General features: G+C 41.2%; 1 protein-coding gene across 3 annotated transcripts; it reads left to right on the top strand.

The window, feature by feature from the left end:
• Positions 1-3,478: 3,478 nt before the first annotated feature.
• On the top strand, positions 3,479-10,260 carry LOC147448808 (ammonium transporter 3 member 2-like). Of its 3 annotated transcripts, none has more exons than XM_086522459.1 (4): positions 3,479-3,620; positions 8,170-8,897; positions 9,025-9,310; positions 9,519-10,260. In XM_086522459.1, exons 2-4 carry the CDS (start codon positions 8,247-8,249, stop codon positions 10,043-10,045), a joined length of 1,464 nt encoding a protein of 487 aa, XP_086378585.1. In that variant the 5' UTR covers positions 3,479-3,620; positions 8,170-8,246; the 3' UTR covers positions 10,046-10,260. The 3 variants fall into 3 exon arrangements, with proteins under 3 accessions (XP_086378585.1, XP_086378586.1, XP_086378587.1); XM_086522460.1 differs by lacking the exon at positions 3,479-3,620 and adding an exon at positions 7,701-7,844; XM_086522461.1 differs by lacking the exon at positions 3,479-3,620 and adding an exon at positions 7,889-8,065.
• Positions 10,261-25,146: the final 14,886 nt, after the last annotated feature.

Below are 25,146 nucleotides of genomic sequence, written 5' to 3'. Positions count from 1 at the left end.
TTTTAAAATTTAATGACCGCAGCAATATGCGGGTCACATACTAGTAGTCCTTAGTGTGCATGGACTATATTCTATAGGCAGTAAGAGCACGTTGGATAAGCGTTCACAACTCACAATTAGAAGGACTATGTGACTTTTGAGGCTTGTGAGCAACGAGATCTTTCTTTTTCAAAATATCTTAGCTCCACTTTTGAGAAGTCAACAAACAAATAAGGGGCTCTTTTTTCCTCCTCAACTCTTGGAGCTTACAAAGATATTCTAGTTTAGTTCCAACTTAAAGAGGTTGACCCTCTCTTTGGGGATGTAAACCATTCTAAGTCGTTGGATTAGGGCCCTTCCACTTGACTTAGAATGCCTACGTCCTCAAATGTCAGCTTTCATTGTACAATCATAGGCTAATCCTATGAGAGTGTTTTACGTTATGTGAACAATTCTGCCAAAACTATTTGAATTCTCGAGCACAAGTAGCCCTTCATTATCGTACATACTAATGTTATTTCTAATGGCTTCAATATATATATATATAATTTTTTTAAAATTATTTTTTCACTACCTACATAGTGGAAGGACACTTCAAAAGAAGAAAACATTGAAGGGGAAGAAAGGAGAAGAGAAACATAAATGTACCAATGTGCAATAGCCACCTCTTTATATGGACACAAAAAATCTTTTGACTTTCCATCTTCATGTGTCTTTTCATTTCCTAAACCCACCCTTCAATTATGCATTTAAGATGTTTTGAAAGGATTTTTATTTTTTCGAAATGACCTCACACTTTGATTTTGCTTTTATACAAGTGAGAAAGTTTTGGGCGCATTCAAATTGCCCCGGCAACGAACGCACACCAAGTATTTTCCAGGTTGACCTATTCACACGTGCCACAAGCTCTGGTTGTGACGCCATGTTTTGTGCTAAAAAGCGTTGAGAAGCACCTCTCCTCTAAAGGGGGAATCCCACCCATGCTCGTGGTAGGTTCGAAAGTCGCGAGTCTACTTTTCAACAAATGATTTGCTGTCAGCTATGTAAGTCACCCCTGTTTTTCTTCTAGTCTAAGTCACCCTTGTTCTTCTTCTAGTCTGAATTGCACCTTTGTTAAAATTTAGTAAAAGGTCCACCTCAAATGCTTGTGTGTCAAAAAGTGATGCTCAATTCAAAGCTCAAGTGTAAAAGGGCTTGATGAGTGTTTGAATGGGTCTCATAAAAAGTCGATGAAGAACTTGTCAACGTTCATCTACTAATGCCATCTCCCTTTACTTACCACATAGAGGTTGATATCAAAGACACGATAATTTTTGGCCTTTCAAATATTACTAAAGAAACGATATCTAGCAGTGCAAAACTTCAAAATTGTTTTCCATGCACGATAGTTACTAGGTACTTGTAACTAAGCTCGGTTGTAACCCTTTGTCCCTCAAAGCTTCGCCTGAGCTTTAGGTTGATTTGTAATCTAGTGATGACTTTATAATACAATCACTCACAATTGTGAGTTTTGAAAAAAAAATCCATCTTCCTATGGAAATAGGAATGTCAAATCACCAAAATACCCTTGCAAAGTTCAGATTCACAATGCTATAAAAAAACATTTTCCCTAACCAAAGAAAATAAGGGCAAACTTGAAAAGTTAGTGATTTTTTGGTCAATATTTGAAGCTTTTGCCCGTATTTACACTAAAGCTTGTGTAAATTTATGCTTTAGTGTAAATTTATCGATTTTCTTCAAGACAAGAAATACCCTTGTTCCACGTTAGTCACATTCCTCAATGCCACATATTTAGGCCAAGTTCAAACGAGGCAGGTGCAAAAGCTAGGAAAGGTTCATCTGTTGATTTGGTAGAAGCAAATTTGCAAAGAGAAAGCTTCTTGTCTCAGCTTAATATCGTGTTGTTTTCAATTTCAAATATGTCGGTTGAGGGAAAGGGTAAAAGGACAAATTCTACCCCAACATAGAGAAAAATAGTGTAAAACCCCAAAAAAATTTACCCCTAATTTTTTAAAATTTCCTCTTGGCAAACTCGAATTTTGTATGTTTGGGAAATTATTTTTTCCTGAACACTGGAATTGTTTGCACGTGCTATATGCAATTTTTACATTGTGGACTTCCACGACTTTACAATAATAGGCTTGTATGGTACGGTTTTGTTTGACACATACTATTAGTTAGAAGGTGTGCAACATGGTTCAGGAGCTCATGGAGTTCGGTTTAGCCAGTGTGGAGTGAGGTTCATGAGGGTCCCTCTCGCTCATGTTGGTGAGTGTTTACAATTACCTCCACACACGAGTACATCTTGTACTTGCTGAAAGTCATTTTCTTTTCCGAACATCATTTTATGAGATATATTCCATATGTGAGTCGCTCGGACTGACATTGGCGCCTCTGTTGAATGCTTAGAATATTCAAACTACCCTGTTCCTTGGGGCTGCAATAGACCTACCATACCACTTTTGGGAATTTATTTCAGTTGAGCCCCCCCCAAAGAAACCTCTTCAGAGTGAGAAGACTTTATTAAGTTGATACTCTGCAGGAGATAAGAAAAAAACTAATGAAGATAATAAATAGTGGTTAAGCACAAATACTCTGGTTGTAATATTAGATTGATGATTCTTAGAGCACTACATCGTCTTTTTGAATTTCTTTGAAACCCATTCCCATCTCTAATTGAAAGAAACCTTGAACCCCATTGGAATACCAAGTAACCTGAAGATGTGACCATCCTCTAAAATTTTTCTCTTTGTTGATAATGCATAGAGGATTTTTGTATGGTAGGAAACAATGTTTCGTTAACAATGGCAAGAGGGGTTACTGTCCTTTTAACTGGCGAAAATAAAAAATCCTAGCTATGTTACAGGCTTACCTTGAAGGAAATCGGCAAGATTTTATAGTAAATACCAAAAAATGCTTGGAATATATTTAAGGGTCAGTTCACATGGGAGTGCAACTTACCATGTCTTCCATGGAAGTATAGGGAAGAAGGTTCACTAAGTGAAAGAGGGGAGAGAGAGAAGAGAAAATGTGAAAAAGTCAATTTAGAAAGAAAAAATATGGGCTCGCTTTTTCGTGTTGAAACTTGGTTGCAACATGTTGCCGATATTTTGTTGGAAATGCTTCAATATGTGAGCGCAAAAAGTTGGCAGCATGTTGCAAACTAGGCGCTTATGTGAACTGCACCTGAGTATGCACTTATTTTTATGGGTTAGATTTTTTTTTTTTTTTTTTGGTAAGCCCTGATTTCAGACGATTTTAAAGCAGGCCATATTACATGGGCCGGGGAAAATGTCAAAATATGGTGGAGAGCCAATGATCCGTAGGTACTTTGTAGTACGTGGGCGCCATGACTGTAGAGAGAGAGAGTGTGTGTGTGGAAAGTCTTGTGAATCTCCAAAGATTCCGAAGCCCACACTAAAAGACATTCGTTTTGGCCTTAAATACTGCAGGAGACTCGTCAAATAAGCGCGCTCAGACGAGATCTCTCTCTCTCTCTCTCTCTCTCTCTCTCTCTCTCCTTGGGCTCCTCTTACACTCTGCTGTCCTTGAGAGCGCAAGACAAAGTCGCTCCCCACAAGCTGGCCTTCCTCCTCCTCACCTCGGCTCCTCCTCAGGCCTCAGAAGTCTAAGATAAGAAGGTAATCGCTCTAATCTGCTGCTCACCATCCTCGCGCATTCATTGTCAAGAAGATTTAGAAATTTTCTCATGTAGGAAAACAAAGTCTTTTTCAGTGTTTTTCATACATTGCATAACATCATGAGCTTCTGCTCGAGAGGCACCGCATACCTAGCTAGGTACGATTGGGGGCAGGAGACCGCCGGCCCGGTCTCCTACCCCTAATCGTACCTAGCTAGGTATACGGTGCCTCCCTCACAGAAGCTCATGGTTTTTTTGTTAGCAACTTGCATCACAACAAGAACCACACACTCTACACCCCATTTGCGAACCCTCCTCAAATTAAGAGGCCTGCCTACAAGAGAACAAAAAGAAAATTCACGGGTTAATCTTTGCTTCCTTGCAAACAAGGTCGATTTCTGATAGGCATTTAGCTTGTTTTTGGGGTATTTGCCCGCTTGTTACTCGTAACCTGTGAGCCTCCCTACAAGAAATGCACTATTATACCCAAAACTATGTAAAATCATTGAAATTTGAAGCTTAGAACACCCTACATGGCTTCAATGCTAAGTTTTTTTTCAAAACGTAAACGGAGGAGATTGAATTAGAAAGCTAACTCAAGTTATGTGTCTGTTGGAAGGAAAAACCAGCCATGGTTAAATTTTTGTAGAAACCCTAATTTGCATGTTACACTAGGGTTTTGCATGTACCCTTATGTTGATTTACATCCGTGGTATTCGCTAAGGGTTGCCATATGATATTACGTGAGTGTACAATTGGGGGGGGGGATAACACAAAATAGGAAAAATTTACAAAGGGGAGTTCTGTATATAGGGATAAATATAGTAGTTTTGGTGCACGCGGGTGACGTCTCCCTACTACTAAGTCTAGTGAATCTCTTGGGTTTTACATGTTTGTGTCGTAATCCCTCCATCACCCTATTCGGCAGTTCGCTGCTTCCTAGGATTGCTCAAATAAGCCTTCTAAGAGAAGCATGACATGCATATGGATATAGCTAATGTTGTTCTTGTTGCCAAAGGGTTCCAACAGTTAATGGCCTCTGTGAAGTTTTCCACTTAATCAAGTTCTACGGCCTTCTTGTTTTGGAAGGTCCATGTAAGTCTTCTCCTTGTTTAGTTTGCCCTCAGGGTTTGCCTGCTGTCCATGTAAGTCTTCTCCTTGGAAGGTCCATGTAAGTCTTCTCCTTGTTTAGTTTGCCCTCAAGGTTTGCCTGCTGTCCATTATGTAGATGGCTCTTCATGTTTCTCAGCTCTAAGATGCAAATTGCCAATTTACATAAATGCATCAGTGAAAAGAAAATGATCACAAGTAGTAGCTCGATCAAGTCTAGCTATCGATCGAAATACAACTTTGTGACACCTTTCTTATAGCTTTGAAATTAAAAGGCTAGATGACATGATGATAGATTTTATCAAGCAAGCCATTAATCACTGATATACTAAGCCTATTGTTTACTTATCATCTTCACAAACCATTATCAAAGATCATCTGATTCAAGCGCTCATTTTGTGGGTATGAGTGTAGGAGCTTCTCTATACTTCCAAATTTATGAGGCAAATCATGAAATGCTCTTGTCTTTGTGGATGTCATGAAGACTACATTGCTCTACCATATGGAATACAGAAAAGGCATAGCATTATCTTTCTTACTATGCTTAACTTGAACTTGAGAAATAATCACCAAAAGGTCAAATGGAATATATATGTCTTTGGAATTTGATTGAAGGAGTCATTTTGCAATGGAAATTTAACATACCGATGGTAATCACAATTAGCTTGCAATGAGAAAATTCTTTTTAAGGTTTGAAAGGGGTAATGGGCAAAGGTAGCTATAGATAGATTGAAGGGGAAAATGACTATAAGCAATTGCAAATAAGTAGAGATGTCCCCATACTTGTATGAACAAAGGCAACAGACATGGTATTGAAATGTGCTAGCGGTTCTCCCTCATTTTTGTTTGCACAACTAAACTTGCAAATCATATAGCAACAACAGAGTGTTTTAAAAATAAGGCGCGTACTCCATTCCTAGCTTGCCAAAATAGGCTCAAAAATCCATGTAGAAGTTTGTCTATATTTGCCAAATTTATGGCTATTTCCATATTGATGGATGAAATACCTCTGAATAGTTAGGGTAATTGGATTGATAACACACTAAACTTGTTGGTGGAGATATTTCAAAGAAGCAAGGATAATTGCGTTGAGAAAACCTTACACGAAGAACCCACAAAGCGAGGGGCTCACAAGGCACATAGATTTTGCGAAAAAAGAGGAGATATGTTCGTGCCACAAATGAACTTTGTGGCACGCACAAAAGGCGCCGCACAGCTCATGTGCAAAGAGGGCTCTCCCATAGACCCTCTAAAGATGCTATTAGGGCACCCTTGAAAAAACTAATCTGTGCTTCATAGGCCTCCACAAAAGTGAAGGGCCCTTCACCTAAAATGTCTCGGTGCAAATGTAGGGGGTCCTTCAACCACCCCCTACACTTGAAAAACGCTTTTATAACTTAGTATAGGAGGTCAACAAGTCAAAAAGAGAAAGAGTACTCCCAATTCTATGGTGCAAACGGATGGAAACTTGTTGAAGGATTTATGGGCACACACAAAGAGATTTTTATAGCACCTTTGCATTTAAAAGGCCCTTTTCTTAAAGTTTGATTTAGAGGGTTTATGGGGAGCCCTCAAAGACTAACATGGCAAAAGGAATTTTAAATTTTTCTTCTAGATACGAAGTCAACAGAGAACCTTCTCCCAAGCCCTTGGAAACGCGTCGCTCATGCACCATACCTTTCCTCAACTTTTGGAAGCACAAACTCTCCTCAAAAGCAAACATTTCTAAATAGCAACTTTATAAAAGGTGGCCCACTCTCTTGGAATTGATAGCATATTTAAAATGGTACATTCACACTCTACACAAGAAGATTTAGAATTTTTCTCGTGTAGAAAAATTGAGTCTTTTTGTTTTTCATGCAATGCATAACATCATGAGCTTTCTGCTTGAGAGACATCGCATACCTAGCTAGGTACGATTGGGGGCAAAGGACCACTGCCTCCCACCCGGCTGCGACAATCCCGTAGCACTATGAACAAAAGCTATTCATGCAGAGAAGCTCATAATGTTGAGGTTAAGTCACAATGTGGAAATTATTGTGAGAATTTGTTCAAAACTTCTTGTGATGGCATTGGTTTTGTATCGAGAAGTCGTCGGTTATATATTTTAAAGTTAATCTAAAACTTAAGTTCAAAAACACAAATGAAGTCGACAAAAAAATTTAGCACTCAAATCGATAAACAAATAAGCGAAAATCTCCACATATATTCTAAAATGTAAAATCTCCTATATATATTTTTTTTTCAGGAAGAAAAAGGGCTTCTTCGTTTTTTGTAAGCAACCTTCACAACTTCACAATGAATTTGTTTAAGACCCTTTCAAATGTTTATAACACTACATGTCATGATGACATCTTGTAATAAGTAAAGCCTAGGAGTAGTTGTGGTCTCTCTGTCAAGCAGACAACTTGTAATTCTTTGACCCTCAAGGCTCGGTCTGAGCTCGAGGTTTGTGTATATTTCTGATGTTCTTAATACTATTTACTCACAATTGTGAGTTTTGCAAAAAAAAAAGACCCTTTCAAATGTGGTTATTTTAATTAAAAAAAAAGACCCTCTTTGAACGCCTATATTTTCTTTCCAAAGATTTACATGTATGACGGTAGTGTTACCAAGATGGGCTTTGAAAACCTCAACGGGGGCACATTTTTCTTCTTAGAGTTGGTGAAAGACACACATCAAAGACTCAAGTTTTGAAAAAGTGAGGGGTTCACGAGCTCCCAATGGGGCTTTTCTTCTCTAAAAGTGTGTGAAAGGCTCGATGGATTGTTTTGAAGAGGACTTTTTGAACGGAAAAAGTGTGGGAAAAGAGCCAAAAGACGCCTTTCCACACGTTCCCATAAAGCAGGTATGTGAATGAGACTTTGAGGATAGATGACCAATTTAGTTTTTTTTTACCAAAAGAGCCTACCTGATGCTACACCACAACTCATTATAGATAAAGAGTGCAAATCTTGTGCTTTCCATGGAGACATATTATTTCACTGCAAAAGTAAATATTTATCAGGAAGTAATCCCGTAGTGTGATCGACGATTTTATAGCACCACAATATTTTCGACAAAGGAATCACATGTCAACTGGGATTTAGAGCAGGGAAGGTTCTACTATAGCCAGGTTTTCCTTGTTAACTTTTCATTACCATTGTAGTTTTGATCTTTATGCCTTTTATGCAAACATACTTACACACTCTGAACTTTGAAGCACCTGGAATGTTGTGTTACCTAGCAACGTAGTAACCCATAGGTTACAGAGTGACCCTTCCTTGCTTCCTTATATAGTCTTAGGGCACCCATGGGGTTGGACATCTACTCTTGTTCAAGTATAACTCCTTGCTTGTAAGAGGACTCATTGACTCCTGCTTTGCTAACACTACAATTGAGGGGGCTAAAAGACTAAATACCAAGAGGGTTTCTAATGGTGTGAATGGTGGCTATGTCAGGTGCGAGTCTGAAAAATTACGAAGCTTATAGAGGACTGCCAGAGCAATAGTTGAAAGGCCACCTTCAGCAGCGAGAAATGGCGGATTCGGCAGTGCCGTTGGCCTACAGAAGTACAGGGGGTAACGTGCCGGAGTGGCTGAACAAGGGGGACAACGCATGGCAGCTGACAGCAGCCACCATCGTTGGCCTGCAGGCCGTGCCAGGGCTGGTTATCCTCTACGGCAGCATGGTGAAGAAGAAATGGGCAGTCAATTCGGCCTTCATGGCCTTCTACGCCTTCGCAGCCGTGCTCATTTGCTGGGTCACCTGGGCCTACAAAATGTCCTTCGGCGAGAAGCTCCTCCCCATTTGGGGTAGGGCCGGCCCTGCCCTCAGCCAATCCTACCTTCTTTCCCAAGCAGCCCTCCCTGCCTCGGAACATTTCTACAAAAATGGCACCATAGAGACTGCCATGGGCACTCCCTTCTACCCCATGGCCACCCTCGTCTACTTCCAATTCGTCTTCGCCGCCATCACCCTCATCCTCCTTGCCGGCTCCCTCCTCGGCCGCATGAACTTCATGGCTTGGATGCTCTTTGTTCCCCTCTGGCTCACCTTTTCCTACACCATTGGTGCCTTCAGCCTCTGGGGTGGTGGCTTCCTCTTCCACTGGGGCATCATCGACTTCGCCGGCGGCTTCGTCATCCACTTGTCCTCTGGGGTTGCAGGCCTCACTGCTGCTTATTGGGTGAGAGTCTATATTCACACAGAAACACTTTACCACCAGGCTGTGCATAGGGAAAGAACATACTACTTCATAAAAAATCTACATATAGAGGCTCTCAACTGTTAATTGAAAAGGCTGAATTTTGCAGGTTGGACCCAGGTTGAAGAAGGACAGAGAGAACTTCCTTCCCAACAATGTGCTGCTCACTCTTACTGGGGCAGGCCTCCTATGGCTAGGCTGGTCAGGCTTCAATGGTGGTGCCCCCTACGCCTCAAACCTCTCGGCCTCCATGGCCGTCCTCAACACCCACATCTGTGCTGCCACTAGCCTTCTGGTCTGGACCTGCCTTGATGTTGCTTTCTTCAAGAAGCCCTCTGTCATCGGTGCCGTGCAAGGCATGATCACTGGTCTTGTATGCATCACCCCTGGTGCAGGTATCTTGCTCTCATATCACCCACACTTGTTCTTGTTAATGGGTGGGTGTGCGTGTGGAGAGAAAGAGAGAGAGAGAGAGAGATTATGCTTCCCTTGATGTGTCTATGCATGTTTGTTACCATCTTTAGTGTAAACATTAGCTTCTCCTAATGTTGTTAAATATTCAAGAGTATGAATTTTGAAGTGCTTCATGCAAATTTCTTGTAGGTGTGGTGCAAGGTTGGGCTGCCATTGTCATGGGAGTATTCTCAGGAAGTATTCCATGGTTCACAATGATGGTCGTGCATAAGAGGAGTGCATTTCTACAGAAAATAGATGACACATTGGGAGTATTTCACACACATGCTGTTGCCGGATTCCTCGGTGGCCTCTTGACCGGAATCTTCGCAGAGCCGAAGCTATGTAGCCTATTCCTAGTAGTGACAAACTCCAATGGGGCTGTGTATGGTGGAAATGGTGGCATTCAAGTTGGAAAGCAATTGGTGGGCTCTTTATTCGTAATTGGATGGAACATTGTCGTCACCTCAATTATATGTTTGGTTGTTAGATTGATTGTACCCTTGCGGATGCCCGATGACCAATTGACGGTCGGTGATGACGCTGTGCACGGCGAAGATGCATACGCTCTTTACGGCGATGGTGAGAAGTATGACCAAACCACTCATGGCTGGAACAGTGATGAGGCAACACGACACCATGAGCTTTCAACAGTAGTCCCTGTCTACACTAGATAAAAGCAGCTAGAGAATACTTCAATTGTGCTATCAGTTGTGCTCTTCCTATAGGTTATATGATGTATAGCATCTTGTGAAGTGAAAATTCACAAGGTAGATAACACTAATCAGTGTATCTTCCAATGCGTGAGTCCACCAAACATTGTCCATACCAGAATATTTCCCAATTTGCCTATCCCTACTCTCTTATTTATTCAATTCATTCGTTATTCTAATCCAATAAATACATTATGAACAATGTGTAGCACTTCTTTTTCTTTTTTGAAAAATATGTGTGAATGTATTAGAAAGAGAAAGGTTTTACATGTTCACAAGTCAGAGCTCGTTCAGAGGGAATGGGGTTAATGCTCTTTAGCAAAATATATCCGTTAAACAAGTCACATGCCTCATATGTGACAACCACAAAAAGGAGATCCATATCAATCCTGGTCTACTGATACTTGAAAATAATTGAGCATAAGCACTAGATACCTAATTATGCACTACAACGCGCCGTGCGAAAATTGACACAGATATCAAAGATTCAAACTTTATTTTAAAAGTAAAAAGCCTTGATATAAGCGTCGGAATAAGCATTGGCATCGTATCGTCAGTATACATATCGGTATATCTCCCGTCAAAATACGTAATGAAGTTTACGCCGGTAACATCGCTGAAATAGGTGTCGGAAAATAAGTTCCCATAACGATGCCTATTCCGAAGTGTATTAGAATGTGTATATCGATACCTGTACTGACGGCAGAAGCTGCAACATTTTTTTTTGGCCAAAGAGGGCTGGAAATTGATCACTATAAGAAAGGGGGTTGAATGCCTTTGGAATAGCCGCACATCAACAAACGTTTGTGGAGAGAGAAAGAATTGGGCACACGGGTATCATTGCAAGTGTTACCGCGGCTCGTGGCAATCTCCGAGAGTATATGTATTTTATTATTGCCGTGCAAATTGCCGCACTCATAGCCTCGGTGATAGCCGCATTTATACCTTACATGCAATTTATTTAAAAAGAATATCCAAGGATCTCGGATGATTCAAGTCCCATATGTGAAGACTTTGCATCATCCAAAGATCCCTGTATATATTTTTTAACATAGATATCACATTTATTTATTATGTAAGATTTAACAATATCATACAATTTTTGAAACACAAGAAATTATTGACAAATTCTTTTTATTGATAGCGAGAGTTCACAAAATGTATACAAAGCCTTTTAGCCGGGCATCCAAAATAAAAGTGAATATTTAAAAGGGCTCTTGGTTGGACGTTCAAAATGTGAGGGGATTATGTTGTACAAGGGCTCTTGGTCAGGTGTTCAAAATGTGATGAGATTGTGCTAGTAAGTTAGGAACCCTCACCGTCACCCTGGCCGCCCTCGTCGTCCTTGCCCTTGTTAGCGCCACCTCTTCAAATCTACAAAAATAACAAATCAAACCACATAACTAGTAAACATTAAAATAAGTAAAGAGAAAAATAATTAATTAGTTAGGCTGACTTCATACTTGTGTGTAGTGGTCAAGGTGTCGATGAGAGCGTCGAGCCGTGCTTGATTGATGTGGCCTTGTTGGAGCATCCACAAGTAGGTATTGTATTCGTCATTGCGTTTTGATACTTCACTACCTCCCTTGACACTCGATGTCCTACGATGTTTGCATGCATATTAAGAATTATTTATATTAGTTTACATCAAGATCATGGTTCAAATAAAACCTAAAAACGTTACTTACCACTTTGTCCTTCCAGACGTCCTTTCTCTCAGAACCCCAATTGTGAGCTTGTTGTCTTGTCCTTGCTTGCCTCTGCTGATGATGGTTGACTCCACTATCCCTCTCTTGGAGGGAAAACTCCCACTCTGCATCATGCATATTGGCACTCCTTTTTTGGAGATTGGGGTATTGGCGTTGTTGTTTAGCGGCCTTGCGAACGGTGGACCATTTATTACGAAGGATGGTCTTCATAAAACATTCCATCCACTGCGTGATAAAAGATTGGCCCTGGGGGTTAGGAAACCACATTTGCATTGTATCAACAATATACTACAGATACTGAGGATCTTGTTGCTTCCAGTCGATGAAGCACTTAGTGTAGGTAGAGTGGATCAAGCTCTTCAAGTGACTGTGGAAGCGCATGCCATTGTTTGTGCTAAGGTCAGGGGCATCGTCTCACTGAAACCTATAGTATAGGTCATCATCATCGGCATCTCAAACGTCCACATTAGAACTCTACCCCGGATCTGGAAAATCAGTGGACGATCATCCCTCACCTCCTCCAAAACAAGCGTCAAAACAAGAGCCTCCCCCCGATCCTCATCTCCACTAGATGTCAGTGGACTCTCATCGGGGTCCCCAGAGCCATGCAAACTACATCGCTCACTGTGCTCTAAAGAAGATCGATGACCACGAGGGCTAGGATGACCTGATGGTCGAAGCGGGAAGGGCTAATTCAAGGGAATCATAGAAGAGGGTACCGAGGGAAATGGTGAAGGAAATGTACTAGTGGGGACCAAGGAAAAGGGTGAAGGAAATGTAGTGAGGGGTGCAGAGGGAAAGAATGAAAGATACTGGGGCCTACGAGTGCATGGATGAGGGTGAGAGGGAAAAGAGAAGGTCCCTTGCCAAGCTCGCTCATACTCTTGCCGCATCCGCAAGAATGAGGCTATCTAGGGATCCATGGGGACCAAATGAGAAGGAGGACAAGGAGGGGAGTGGTCATAGTGACCCGAGTCCCCAGAAGGATTCCCAAAAGAGGAACCCACGATTGTCCTAAAAGAGCGAAAGAAGTCTTCGTCTTGCCCGGCCATGTCACAAACGAAAAAAGAGAGAAAAGAGAACCCATATACAACCTAAACGTCCTAAACGGGCAGCCCATTGCATGCAAATAGGCATGCCAAAACCTCTCTGATAGAGGGGCTATAGCCATGCCATAAACTAGGGTTTTTGAACAGACCATTTGGCCCCTCTATTAGAGAGATTTTGGCATGCCTATTTGCATGTAATGGGCAACCCAAACGGGCTGCCCACCATTAAAGGGGGTGGGCAAAATAGGGCCAAAAAAACATGAAAACCCATAGGCTCACATGAGCCTTTAAATCAACCAATTTAAGGCATGAATTTGGCCCCTCTATAATTTGGTTCAAGTCCATTGCATGCAATTAGGCATGCAAAAACCCTCTAAATTGGAGCCAAACGCATACTGTTTGGCCCGTCTATTAGAGAGGTTTTGGCATGCCTAATTGCATGCAATGGGCTGCCCGTTTGGGGATCCCATTGCATGCAAATAGACATCTCAAAACCCCTCTAACAGAGGGGCCAGACGCATACCCAAAACTAGGGTTTTTGGACATTGAAGGGGGAGGCAAAATAGGGCAAAAAAAACATGAGCATGGGGGGCTCACATGAGCCGTTACTTTGACTAGTTAGGGCAAAACAATGGTAATAAGGAGGGACGGTTTTTACATGCATATTCACATGAAATGGGTTGCCTGTTGCATGCAAATAGGCATGCCAAAACCCCTCCAATAGAGAGGCATAACTCATGCCATGAAGTAAGGGTTTTGGGCTAGGGTTTGACCGCTCTATTAGAGGGATCTTGACATGCCTATTTTCATGCAACGGGCAACTCATTGCATGTGAATATGAATGTCACAACCCCTCTAATGTAGGGGCCAAAACGTAGCCCAAACCCCCTAGTTTATGGCATGAATTTGTCCCCTCTATTGGAGGGGTTTTGGCATGCCTATTTGCATGCAATGGGTTGGGTAGCCCATTGCATCCAATGAGTTGGGTAGCCCATTGCATGCAAATAAACATGCCAAAATCCCTCCAATAGAGGGGACAAATTCATGCCATAAACTAGGGGTTTTGGCTTGCATTTTTTCATGCAATGGAACACTCATTTGCAATAGTCCATTGAATGAAAAACCGCTCTAATTTGTGGGGGCAAAGTAGAATCCAAAAATCATGAGCATGGGGGACAATCCATGGGCTCATGTGAGCCTTTACCTCATTAATAAGAGAAAATAACACTAATTTTATAACAAAATACAAAATTGAAAATAATATAAGTGCACTTACATCAAAAATGGATCGCACGCGTTCGATTTTCTGCGTCTCCTTGCCACCAACATTTGACTATCAAAATAGCCTCCTCCGTGTGTGTGTGTGTGTGTGTGTGTGTGTGTGTGTGTGAGAGAGAGAGAGAGAGAGAGAGAGAGAGAGAGAGAGAGAGAGAGTACTAATGTTTTATGGAGATGGAGAAGAAGAGAAAATCACAGACAAAGCGAAGAAGATGTGCAAAGGGTTAGGGTAAAAAATGCCTAGCTTAGCCCGATGCTATATTTATATAATTTTTAATTAAAAATTATTGTACAGATAGCCGCGCTTATTGTCGCGCTAATTGTCGCTTTGATTGCCGTGTAGATACCCTAGGGTGCGTTTTTTCTTTTAAATTTTGATCACATCCCCCTTCTTTTGCTGACTTGCTCCCTCCACCTCTTTTAAGAAGAATCTCATAGTTGATTTTAATCATTCTCATTTTTTACTTTAAGCTCTTGTTGCCGTTCCCTCCCTCCCCTCTCGCATTTCAAAGATGCAAGCGCCAACGTGGGACAAAGAAGGACCAAAAAATACGATAGAACGTGATTGATGGTTGAACGACAGGTTGTTGTGTCCGTGCGAGCATTGCGAAAGGGCCATTCCTAGGCTCCGACGAGTTTTCTTCAAGCATGTCAAGGACTATGGAGTGTGGGACGATCCACGAATGTCTATATCCGAATATGCAATGTGTCTTATTTGTGGTCCCTCTCTCGTCAACAGAGTGTCCATCACACCTGGAAAAGGTCATTTATCCTAATAGTCATCATTTTCTACCACTAACAAATGAAAAATACAAAGAACCTTCAAATGGAAATGCCCCGTATAGATGGACAATGAGAGACTGGAAAAGAGCATGGGATAGGCATTGCTCAATGGACCTTCCTCCCCGACAGCCACCCAAGGGTATGAGATGATGTTCTATGTTTTTTGAGTTGCCTTACTGGACCAATTTGAAGGTCCAAAATTTGCTAGATCCAATGCACATATTCAAAAATGTAGGCCAAATGATCTGGGACTCCCACATAATAGGCAAGAGCGACAGTGTTGGCATTACAGAGGACATGAAACTTCAATGCAGATTGCCAACATCAGCAATGCGGTGATGGAAGACATTGCTAAGTATCGTCTTCCAAAGGTACCATGGATCCTACCAAACATTGACCAAAGCAAAGTGAAAGAAGTTATTGCTTCCATCAGAACACCTATAGGTTACATGCAGTCTTTAAAGGGAGCATTCTGGAAGACAAATAAAGGTGATGGACTCCTATTACACGGGTTGAAATCCCACGATTGGCACAAGATGCTCCAGGTGATTCTCCAATCTTTACTTTTTATATTACTTGTTGCTACTCTTATGTTATTACTTTTGAAAACACTATGCAATTCATCTTACCATTGAGCATCAGTGGACGCGGAAGCAATAAAGTACGTGATGCTGTATATAATATGGGAGAGCTTTTCAGGTGGGTGAGCTCTAAGGATATTGAAATCGCATCCATACCAGCTGCAGATTGTTAGCCAAAGAAGCAGTTGTTCTCATTGAAGAGAGCTTTCCCAGGTTCATACTAGTGAGCCAACTCAATCTTATATTGCATCTTGTGGACGAGGAAGAGATTTGTGGAGTGATCCATTCACGTTATATGTTCTTCCTTGAGTGTTTTCTTAAGACACTCAAAGACTTTGTGAGGCTACACTCACAAGCAGAGGCTAGTATGGTTGAAGGATGGATTGTTCAAGAGTCGTTTGTGTACATCTCTGAGTACCTGGCTATAGTGGATGAAACGATACCACATTTATGGACTAATAAAGAATATCCAAGGATGCACTCTCATATTGCGAATGGTAAGGGAAAGATAAAGCTCATAGAAAGGGCACATACGTGATGCAATAAACAACTACCTTGTCCTTAATACACCAATGATGCAAAAGTGGGTAAATCTATATACAATTTTGAAAAGAAAGCATAAAGAAGATTGAGAAGCGTATAGAAATACACTCTCGCAGAAGAAATTGGAATGTGGATTACCTTCGTACCTTGCCATGTTTCCAAAACTTATAAGGTCTGATTGGTTGCATGAACAAATGATTAAAGCTAAAGCTGATGGTGAGCATGTTAGTGATGAGGAGTGGGAGTATGCGCGAGGTTGTCTACCAATGGTAACAACCATACCATCATTGCAAAAACATAACCATAACTTGATTGCCAAACCATAACCATAACATGATTGCCAAACTGTATTTGCAAAACCATAAACATAATTTGCTTGCCATACCATAACCATAACCATAATCTGCTTGTCTTATCATAACCATAATACCCATACCATCATTGCAAAACCATAACCATAACATGATTGCCAAACCATAACCATAACATGATTTCCATACAATCATTGGAAAACCATAACCATAACTTGATTGCCAAACCATAACTATAACTTGTTTGCCATACCATACCCATATCATGATTTCCATACGATAATTGCAAAACCATAACCATAACCTGATTGTCATACCTTAATAATAATTGTAAACGGAATGCAAAACCATAAACATAAGTGTGAAGCTGTACATGTAAAGAATGAATGAGCACAAATGCATCAAGAAGAGCACAACTACCAAAAAAAAAACATTTATGGAGGATGTCAACCTCATGGTAATCCCTCCCAGTTGACGGCCTATCCCTCCCCCTGTAGAGCTGAGTCAAAAAGCCACAAGTCCATGCTTGTACCCATACTTCTCCTCTTGGCGTGTCGGAGGGCGCTTCACAAAAACTTCCTACAAAATTAACAATTAATCATATAAATTTTTGACAATTTAAAGCTTTAGATATAATACATATAAACTTATGCCAAAGTGTGTCTTAGGCCCAACTTCCAAGATGTGACGCTCGAGTAGACTCCAAATGTGCTCTGGCTACATCTCTCTACTACTGAAATCTCTTAGGAATTTCTTGTGTCTCTCTTGCAATCCCCACCCACTCCTCTGTGTCCAACCATGCCGACTTTGGACTGCCATCCTTGTACCTGTCTCTCGCCTCTGATCGATGGTGTGACATTGTAGCAATCACCACGCTCAAAATCTAGTCATTCGAGACTAGATCATACCCCTCTGCTAGCATGTACTCTCTGTGAATGGCCTTGACGATGTAATTATTTATTTCATCATCTTGATTATCCCAAATCTCCGTCACAGAGTGGCCAAATTGAATTGTACAAAGCTTTCGAATACCCTGTCACATGGCCTTTTTGACCCTATCCACCACAACAATCCTATCCCTTCTCTTGTACACCTTGCTATGATCATGCTCGTGTGATCCCCAAGGTGTACGTGGTGTGCCAATTGATGAACTATCTTGTCATAAAATCTAATATCTAACCAACCCAAATGATTTTCTCATATTAAATTGATCATTTAATGTGGGAGAATAAACGGGAACAAGGGTTAGAATATAGACATGTGCTTATGGATCTATCTTCACACGGGGCCAAGGTTAAAGGGGTCCAAAATGAGAGAGGGTTTTTCAAAGAGCAAGGCTACCTAATGGAGCTTAAAGACCTTGGGGTTAGCTTCATTAAATACCTCCAAAGGTTAGTGTTAAAAGTCATTTGACCTTAGGCAAGCTAGGGATGTGCTTGAGGTGGGAACCTGCCCCGAGATTGAGGTGCTTGTCGTGCTTGTCATCTTGCTAACTAAGGTGCTTGAGGTGCTTGTTGTGCTTGGCATGCTTGCTGACTAAGGTGCTTAAGGGGTTCAAGGAGTTCAAAAAAGTCAAAATGACCCCTACTCAAGGGGGGGCAAGCCCTCATTTTAGGATCATGAGAGAGAACACACATACCCTCACACAAGGAAAGATTGTAACCACACTGTGGTGGATTACTTCGGTGATAGAACCAGGCCATTGAGAGTTGACGTACTCAGCCATTTCTTCAGGTAATCCTGCACACAACTGTTGCTTTTGCTTGGTGAAGTCTATCTTTTGAAAGGCAGTAGCCTTGAGATGTCAATCCCAAACCTTATCCATATATTTATGGATAGACTCGTTGGAGAGCAACTTCAAACTCCGCCATTGGTAAGAACTTTGTCCTTTGCATCGCTTGCAAGGAATTGCTTCATGATGGAAACTCATAGAGTTTTCCATGTCTTTGGGGCTTCATCGTGGCCACAAAGGCTAGCCCACCATTGACGACCAGATTTTTGGAAGTGCATAGCTACATGGCATAGCTTGGAGGACTCCTTGAAGCCCTCGTGTCCAAAGGCCGCATCAAATTGCTGGATGAAGGCCAATACTTTGTTGGTAGCACCAAAGGTGCCATCATAGAGAAAAGAGATACTCTTTCCTCCCTCTTTGAACTTCTTTAGATTTTGGGACCTTTGCCATGCACGGTAAGATTCAGGATGTCCTCTCCTTGTATATTCTCTAAGAGAATAATTATTTCTTCATCGGAAGAGGAGAAAGGTGAAGAAGAAGGAGAAGAGGATGACCTCTTTCTTGCCTTTTTCATCCTTTGTTTCCTCTCTTCTCTTTCGGAGTCACGAGGAGAAGGACTATGGGTTGACCATTTCCTCTTGGGAGGAGTTGGCGATCTTCTAGACCACTGTCTTTGTGGAGGAACATCTTCAGAGGAGCTTGGGGATTCACTTGTTGCTCATTCTTTGGATTCCTCCTCTCTTCTGAGAGAGAGTCTTCTTTTGGGAGTCTCATCAAGAGGCCTGCTAAGCTCTTTCTCCTCTTGGAGAGGAAGGGAAATCCCATAAGCACGAAGTTGTTGAGTAACTTTGGCTTGCAAAGCAGGGTTTCCCACAACTTGCTACAACCTAGTAACAAGGTAATTAACAAACATGGAGAAATCATCATTAGCATTGAGTGGCATAAAATGGTAACCATCTTTTTGCAACATTTGTCAGCCTACTCAACGTCCTCTTCCTCATATGTGTATATATTTTTCTATGCTATTAAGTTATCTAGAGTAAATTCCCCCTCTTCGTTTAACCTTTGTGGCGACACATACATTATACTCTTCCCAAAAATGTCACCTTAGTCATATATTTATATTACCACCCTTTTCTTTTTTGCTTTGTAAATAGAATAAGCATACAATAACCAACTATATACCCCCAAACTTTCTTACCTCTTGTGAATTAGTAGTAGAAAAATAATATATCCATCTTCCACCCCTTATAGATAAATTCCCATGGAAATCAACTCTCCACTTGTCTTTACCAAAGATTATGGTCCCTCTCTACAAGTCTTCTATGCCCCCTACATAGGTGGCCCAATATCTCTTAAGAATATACATATAGTTTCTCTCCTTTCAAAAAGACTCCAATTGTATATTCTTTTCACAAGAAAATAATATTGGGCCCTCCTCTATTTGTTTAATCATCATAGCCTTTTGAAAAAGCATGATTCCCCTTGGATGCATACAAGCAAAGGGCCCATACAAGAAGACTTTGAAGCAAAAGGTTCCCTAGCCTAGTGTGGACCTTCCAAACCGAATTCCTTGGTGCATGGGCGTGAAGAATAGTCCAAATTCATATCAAACATGTTGAGAAGGTCAATTTTGCCTTTTGAAGCATGTCATTCCGAGCTACAGGTAAAAAGTTATGGTCAAAATAGTGTAAATCTGTCAGATTCGCAGCAAAAGGGAACTGTAAATCAAGTAAATCAAGAGAGTGAGATCTTATTTTTCCCCTACTCATCTTCTAGAAGAGCAATGAGTGTTCAAGGTCACTTGCATGTGATGGGACCAACCTAAAGATGCTTTCTAAATGCCAAGACAAACAAGTTGAGATACCCCGCAGGAGCCACCTGTAGGGCCTCATGGTGGGGCCCACTTACATTATGCACCCCTATGGAGCCTTCACGGTCTAAAATGATATTTTTGGTGAATAAATAGTCCCTTTTATGTCCAATATTCAATGAGTGGTCAAAGGACACTTAAGTAGGTCTAATCACTTACTCTAATTAAGTGTAGCATAATCCCACTCCTACACAACTATAAATAGCCCCCCTTGGAGAGACTCAAGGACACACACACACCTATATTTTCAACTTCATGTTGTTTCTTGATCAATAGTAGAGAAAACCCCAACTCTCCCTCTTTCACATCCTCCCTCCTAACCCTCCTCTTTGGAGGAAGTGCAACTCTATTCTCCACTCTTTCCATTCTACAATCTCTTACTCCATCAACCCAATAAATCATTTGTAGCACCTCAATAACTTGTAAATACATCATGATCTCTCTCATGGTTATGTTAATGATCATGAAATCATCTTCAAAAACTTTCAAGCGTCGCAATTCGTGATGGTTAGCCAGCGTCTGTCCTCCCCTTAAAAGGTGTGCGAGAAATCAAGTAAGTGTTCTATTCTCAATTTACCATTGGTTTGTTTCTCCACACTTATTCAATTGGTCTAAAGAAATTTCTCACTCCAATTCTCTTTTGCTTCATTAAATATGCATGTGGCCACCTCTCATGGTGATTTTATTTGTGTCACGGCATTGCATAGATGGAGATGAGCTCTCTATGCAAAGTGTGTTAGTTTGATGTAAGTGATTCTCTTGTGTGTTTGAGAGGCAAGTCTTGCGCGCATGATTTTTTTGATGAGTGCTTGAGAGAGGAAGAGTTTGGATGTATTATGGGTATTCTTATGGGGAGAAGGTGAATGCTATTCCACAAATTGCATATTTCATTTTGATGCACGGCATTGGGTTGCATAATCGTTGATGGTGTTCAAGTGTCCAAAGTGTATATAGAGTAAGGGGGTTTTCAAAGTGTGTTGCTTGGGTGGGTGAGTGCAAGTGTTATTTTTTTTGATTGGTTTCCTTCTCCACTCCCAAAAGAAGGTGGTGCCCCAAGTAGTGTGCGTACCTCTTTACGAACATTTTGTGAGGGTAGGCCCATTGGTTTGGGTTTAGAGGCCCCATTTCAAAAAGCTCGCCCTCAGCATCTTCATGTGAAAAATTAAAGTTTTCAATGTTCATTCTACTCTCTTGGTTATTGTCAACCATGCTTTTTAAACTTATGTATAGATTAATTTGTCCTTTGGTACCCTCAAAAAACCTGAGTCGCTACTCTTCTTTACGTTTGAAAATTAGTTCTCATTGATTGCAAAGACTAGTGGAGAGGGTCTAACATTGCTCGGTTGATTATGGTTCCTGTTGAGCTTGCTTGTAGCTCAATAATAATTAAGCCAAAAGGAAAACCCCGAGAGACTCCGTTATTAAGACTATAGTTCCCAATGGTGTACCTTGGACTAAGTCCTTCTCAACCAAGATAATAGATCCATGTCCCACTTACCCTATTGCAATGATCAGGTCCAACCTTTCATGGACAACTTAAGGACCTCTCTTCTTAAGCAAGAAAAGAGAAACCAATAGCTCTGATACCAATGTAATGGAAATGGCCTATGAACTTTGAGAATAGCGGAATTAAGAGAATTAGACTGAGCATTTTTATGAGTAAAAATAAACTCTCTGCTGAAGAGCTTGAAGATTTTTTTAAGGACCACAACTGTTTTAAGTGTGGGGAGCAAGGACATGGCTACCGTTCTTTTCCCAAAAGAAATGTTCGCAATGAGACTCCTAGAGCTTCCACAATCAAAGCTCCAAAAGAGGATGCTCATTGCAAAGGATCACCTCTCTTCTATGCTTGGGAAAAGGTAAGGGAGCATGATGCCTTCTTCTTGTTTGACCTTGACTCTACAGATCAATGAAGTTGGCCACTAAGTTGGGTATTCAAGATTTTGAGATGGGACATACTTTAACTGCTGATGGATCTTTCAAGGGACGACAAGCCTCCATTACTCCCTTGATTGGGAAGTTGAGGCTTCATGTCCAAACTTACGTTGAAAAAGAATACCTTTTCATCTCTCGTCTCCAACATGAGGATGTTATCCTAGGGGGATCATGATTCAAGTGCATGGTTGTGAACATGAAGTTCCCTGAAAGGAGAATCTACTTCACCTACAGGGAAAAGAGCATGTATATATATGCTAGTGAGTCCGGTCGTACTATACCACTTGTAAATTCACTTGCTTTTGATAAGTCAGTGAAAAGCTCAATATTTGTGTACATGATTTTTGTCAAAGAGTGTAATGGAATTTGCCTATTCAATTTGAGAGTAGCGGAATTTAATGAGAGTACTTTCAAGAAATGATTTTGTGAGCATAGCGGGTTGACATAATTGAAGATAGCAACATAATCATAGCAATTAGTTAACTTGGCATAGACAATACTTTTGCAAGAGAGAGAATTTAGAGAACATGACAACAGTTGAGGACCGGATTTATGTGGAGCCGGTCCCCCCTCCAATAGGCATTTGTATTATGATTTCTCCCATAAAGAGAGACTTGTTACAATACATTCTTTGTGTTCCTAGTGACCTAGGTGAAGAAATGAAGATGGAAAGCTTCATGCATCACCATCATAGCATAACCTAAACTTGAAGAAAGCTTTAACTATACCAAGCCTCAGTCCCAAGACCTCAAACACCTTCGAAGGTGGAGAGAGCTAGCAGGGAATGAGGGTAGGGAAGAGGAAGAAGAAACATTTCATACGAGAAAGAGCTAGTTCCTCACTTATCATAACTCTTGTGCTAGCATACATAATAGCATAGTAATGAAGAAGAAATAGATGGCAAGCTCAAGCATTGAAGCATGGCTCTTGGATGGATTTGCACTCCATAGCCAAGAGTGTTGGTGTAGGCTCTCAACCTCTACTTGCTTGGAGAGAGAGAGGGAGTTCTTGCACTTTTCATAGTACACAATGAGAGTGTTTGTGAGTGTGTGTGGGTGAGTATACCCCCTAAGCACCCCCCTAGCTTGCTTGGGTCGACCCCCCCTTGTAGCTCATGCTTGAAGCTCATTGGACCCCTCCAGGCCTAGCCAATCACAAGCAGGAGCCATTACAAGAAACATGGATAGCCTTGGGACAAGTGTCCCCCTTTCCCCTTTGAGAGAGAGGACTTGATAAATGCAAAATCAATTAGTTAAATATCCTAAATTATCATTGGACCCCTTGGGTGGCCAACCAATAGGCTTCAAGCACACCATGAGGGAAACATGGGGAGGAACTTGACAAGTGTCCTTGCTGCCTCTTCAAGCTGGGGCTTCCCTTGTGTGTGTGTGTGTGTGTTCTCTCTCATCCCCCCCCCCTTGTAGGCTCGCCCCCCTCCTTGTAGGGATCTTTTTGACTTTGGATGAGCAAGCCCCTTAGTCATCAAGCATGACTAAGCACTTGAAGTAGGGGGTGTTCCCACAAGCATCTCAGGCAAGCTTCTCAAGGCACCTCAAGCACCTTAATCATGCACCAAGTCAAGCACCGCAAGCATGGAGCCAATCAAGCACCTCAAGCATCTTAATCAAGCACCTCAAGCATGACAAGCACCTCAAGCAGGACAAGCACCTTGAGCTTGGGCTGGGTTCCCACCTCAAGCTCAGTCCTAGCTTACCTAAGGTCAAAGAACTTTTACACACATTATTGGAGGTCTTCAATGAAGCTAACCCTAAGGTCTTATGCTCCATTGGTTAGCCTTGCTCTTGATAGAACATCTCCCATTTGGGCCCCTTTACTATTGGCCCCGTGTTGAGATAGATCTATAAGCACATATATATATCTTAACACTTGTTCCCATTTATTCTCCCACATTAAGTGATCAATTTAATATGAGAAAATCATTTGGGTTGGTCAGATATTAGATTTTATGACAAAGAGTCTCTAAATGATGTTCATGTATTAACAAAGAAAAGTGTTAGGAATCAAGAAGAATTAGACTTGTCTAATTTTCTAAATGGATTCCAACATGTGTTCATTGATGATATCCATGATGGACTTACCTCCAAAATGAGGGGATGATGACCATCGAATTGAGCTCCTACTAGGAAGCTCACCGCCTAACAAGCCTCCTTATTGAGTTTTCCAAGAACAACAAGAGGAGATTATGAGGCAAGTACAAGAATTGGTAGACAAAGGGATGGTGAGTCATAGATCCTCTCCCTTTTTTTCTCCAGTTCTTTTAATGGAAAAGAAAGATGGCACATACCACATGTTTGTGGACTATTGAGCGCTAACCCATATCAATATAAAAAACAGATTTCATGTATCGCAGGTAGAAGATCTGTTTGATAAGCTACAGGTTTGACCTACTTCAGTAAGACTGACCTTAAAAGTGGCTATCATCAAATAAGGATAGTGAATGAAGATATCATCAAAACCGCATCTCGTACAACGTTTGGTCTTTATGAATATCTAGTCATGCCTTTGGATTGACTATTGCACCGGCCACATTCAATCGTTTAATGGAGAAAATATATAGACCCAACCACAAATTCACTGGGATGTTCTTTGATGATATCATCATCTACTCCAAGTCATTGGAGGAACACAAGCAACACCTCTAGGAAAATTTTCAAGCTTTTAGGGAGAACAAGCTTTTTATCCATCAAAAGAAGAGAAAATTTTTCCTTCAAGAGATTCAATACTTAGGTCATATTATATCTCAAGATGGTATTTGTATGGATCCATCAAAGTTGGACTCTTTCTCTCTCATGTAGAGTGGAAGCCATATCCAATAAAGAGTATAACTAGTAAGAGGCGGATTTGGCAACACAATGAAAATTTTTGTGGGCATATCATCATGATTAGCCTTACATTCATCAACACCAATCACCGGCGTATATTTTGAGTCAGTGCAGGCTAAACTAATTTGGCCTAGATTTTGTAAAGATGAGCTTAAACTCCTTAAATCTACAATTAATCATCTTAACGGTGTTGTTAACAGAACTGCCTTGGCTATTGTGCGTCATATTTTGTAGGCATCATAGATTTATTTTGGCACTTTGTTCTCCGAAGAGGTTATTTGACAATTGTGCAGTGTGGTGCATCTTTTCTTTCTCTCTACTCCCGCAGCTAGCAGCTTGGTGCTGGCTTGGATCACGTTTTGAACACATATCCCTCGACACCATCCAGACCCGAACATGAAATGCCAACCCGTGCAGGCTAGCAATAC

This window comes from Adiantum capillus-veneris, chromosome 10 (genome assembly GCF_014529385.1).
Source record: "Adiantum capillus-veneris isolate H3 chromosome 10, ASM1452938v2, whole genome shotgun sequence".
Classification (NCBI taxonomy): domain Eukaryota; kingdom Viridiplantae; phylum Streptophyta; class Polypodiopsida; order Polypodiales; family Pteridaceae; genus Adiantum; species Adiantum capillus-veneris.
This window is presented reverse-complemented; position numbering and strand designations above follow the sequence as displayed.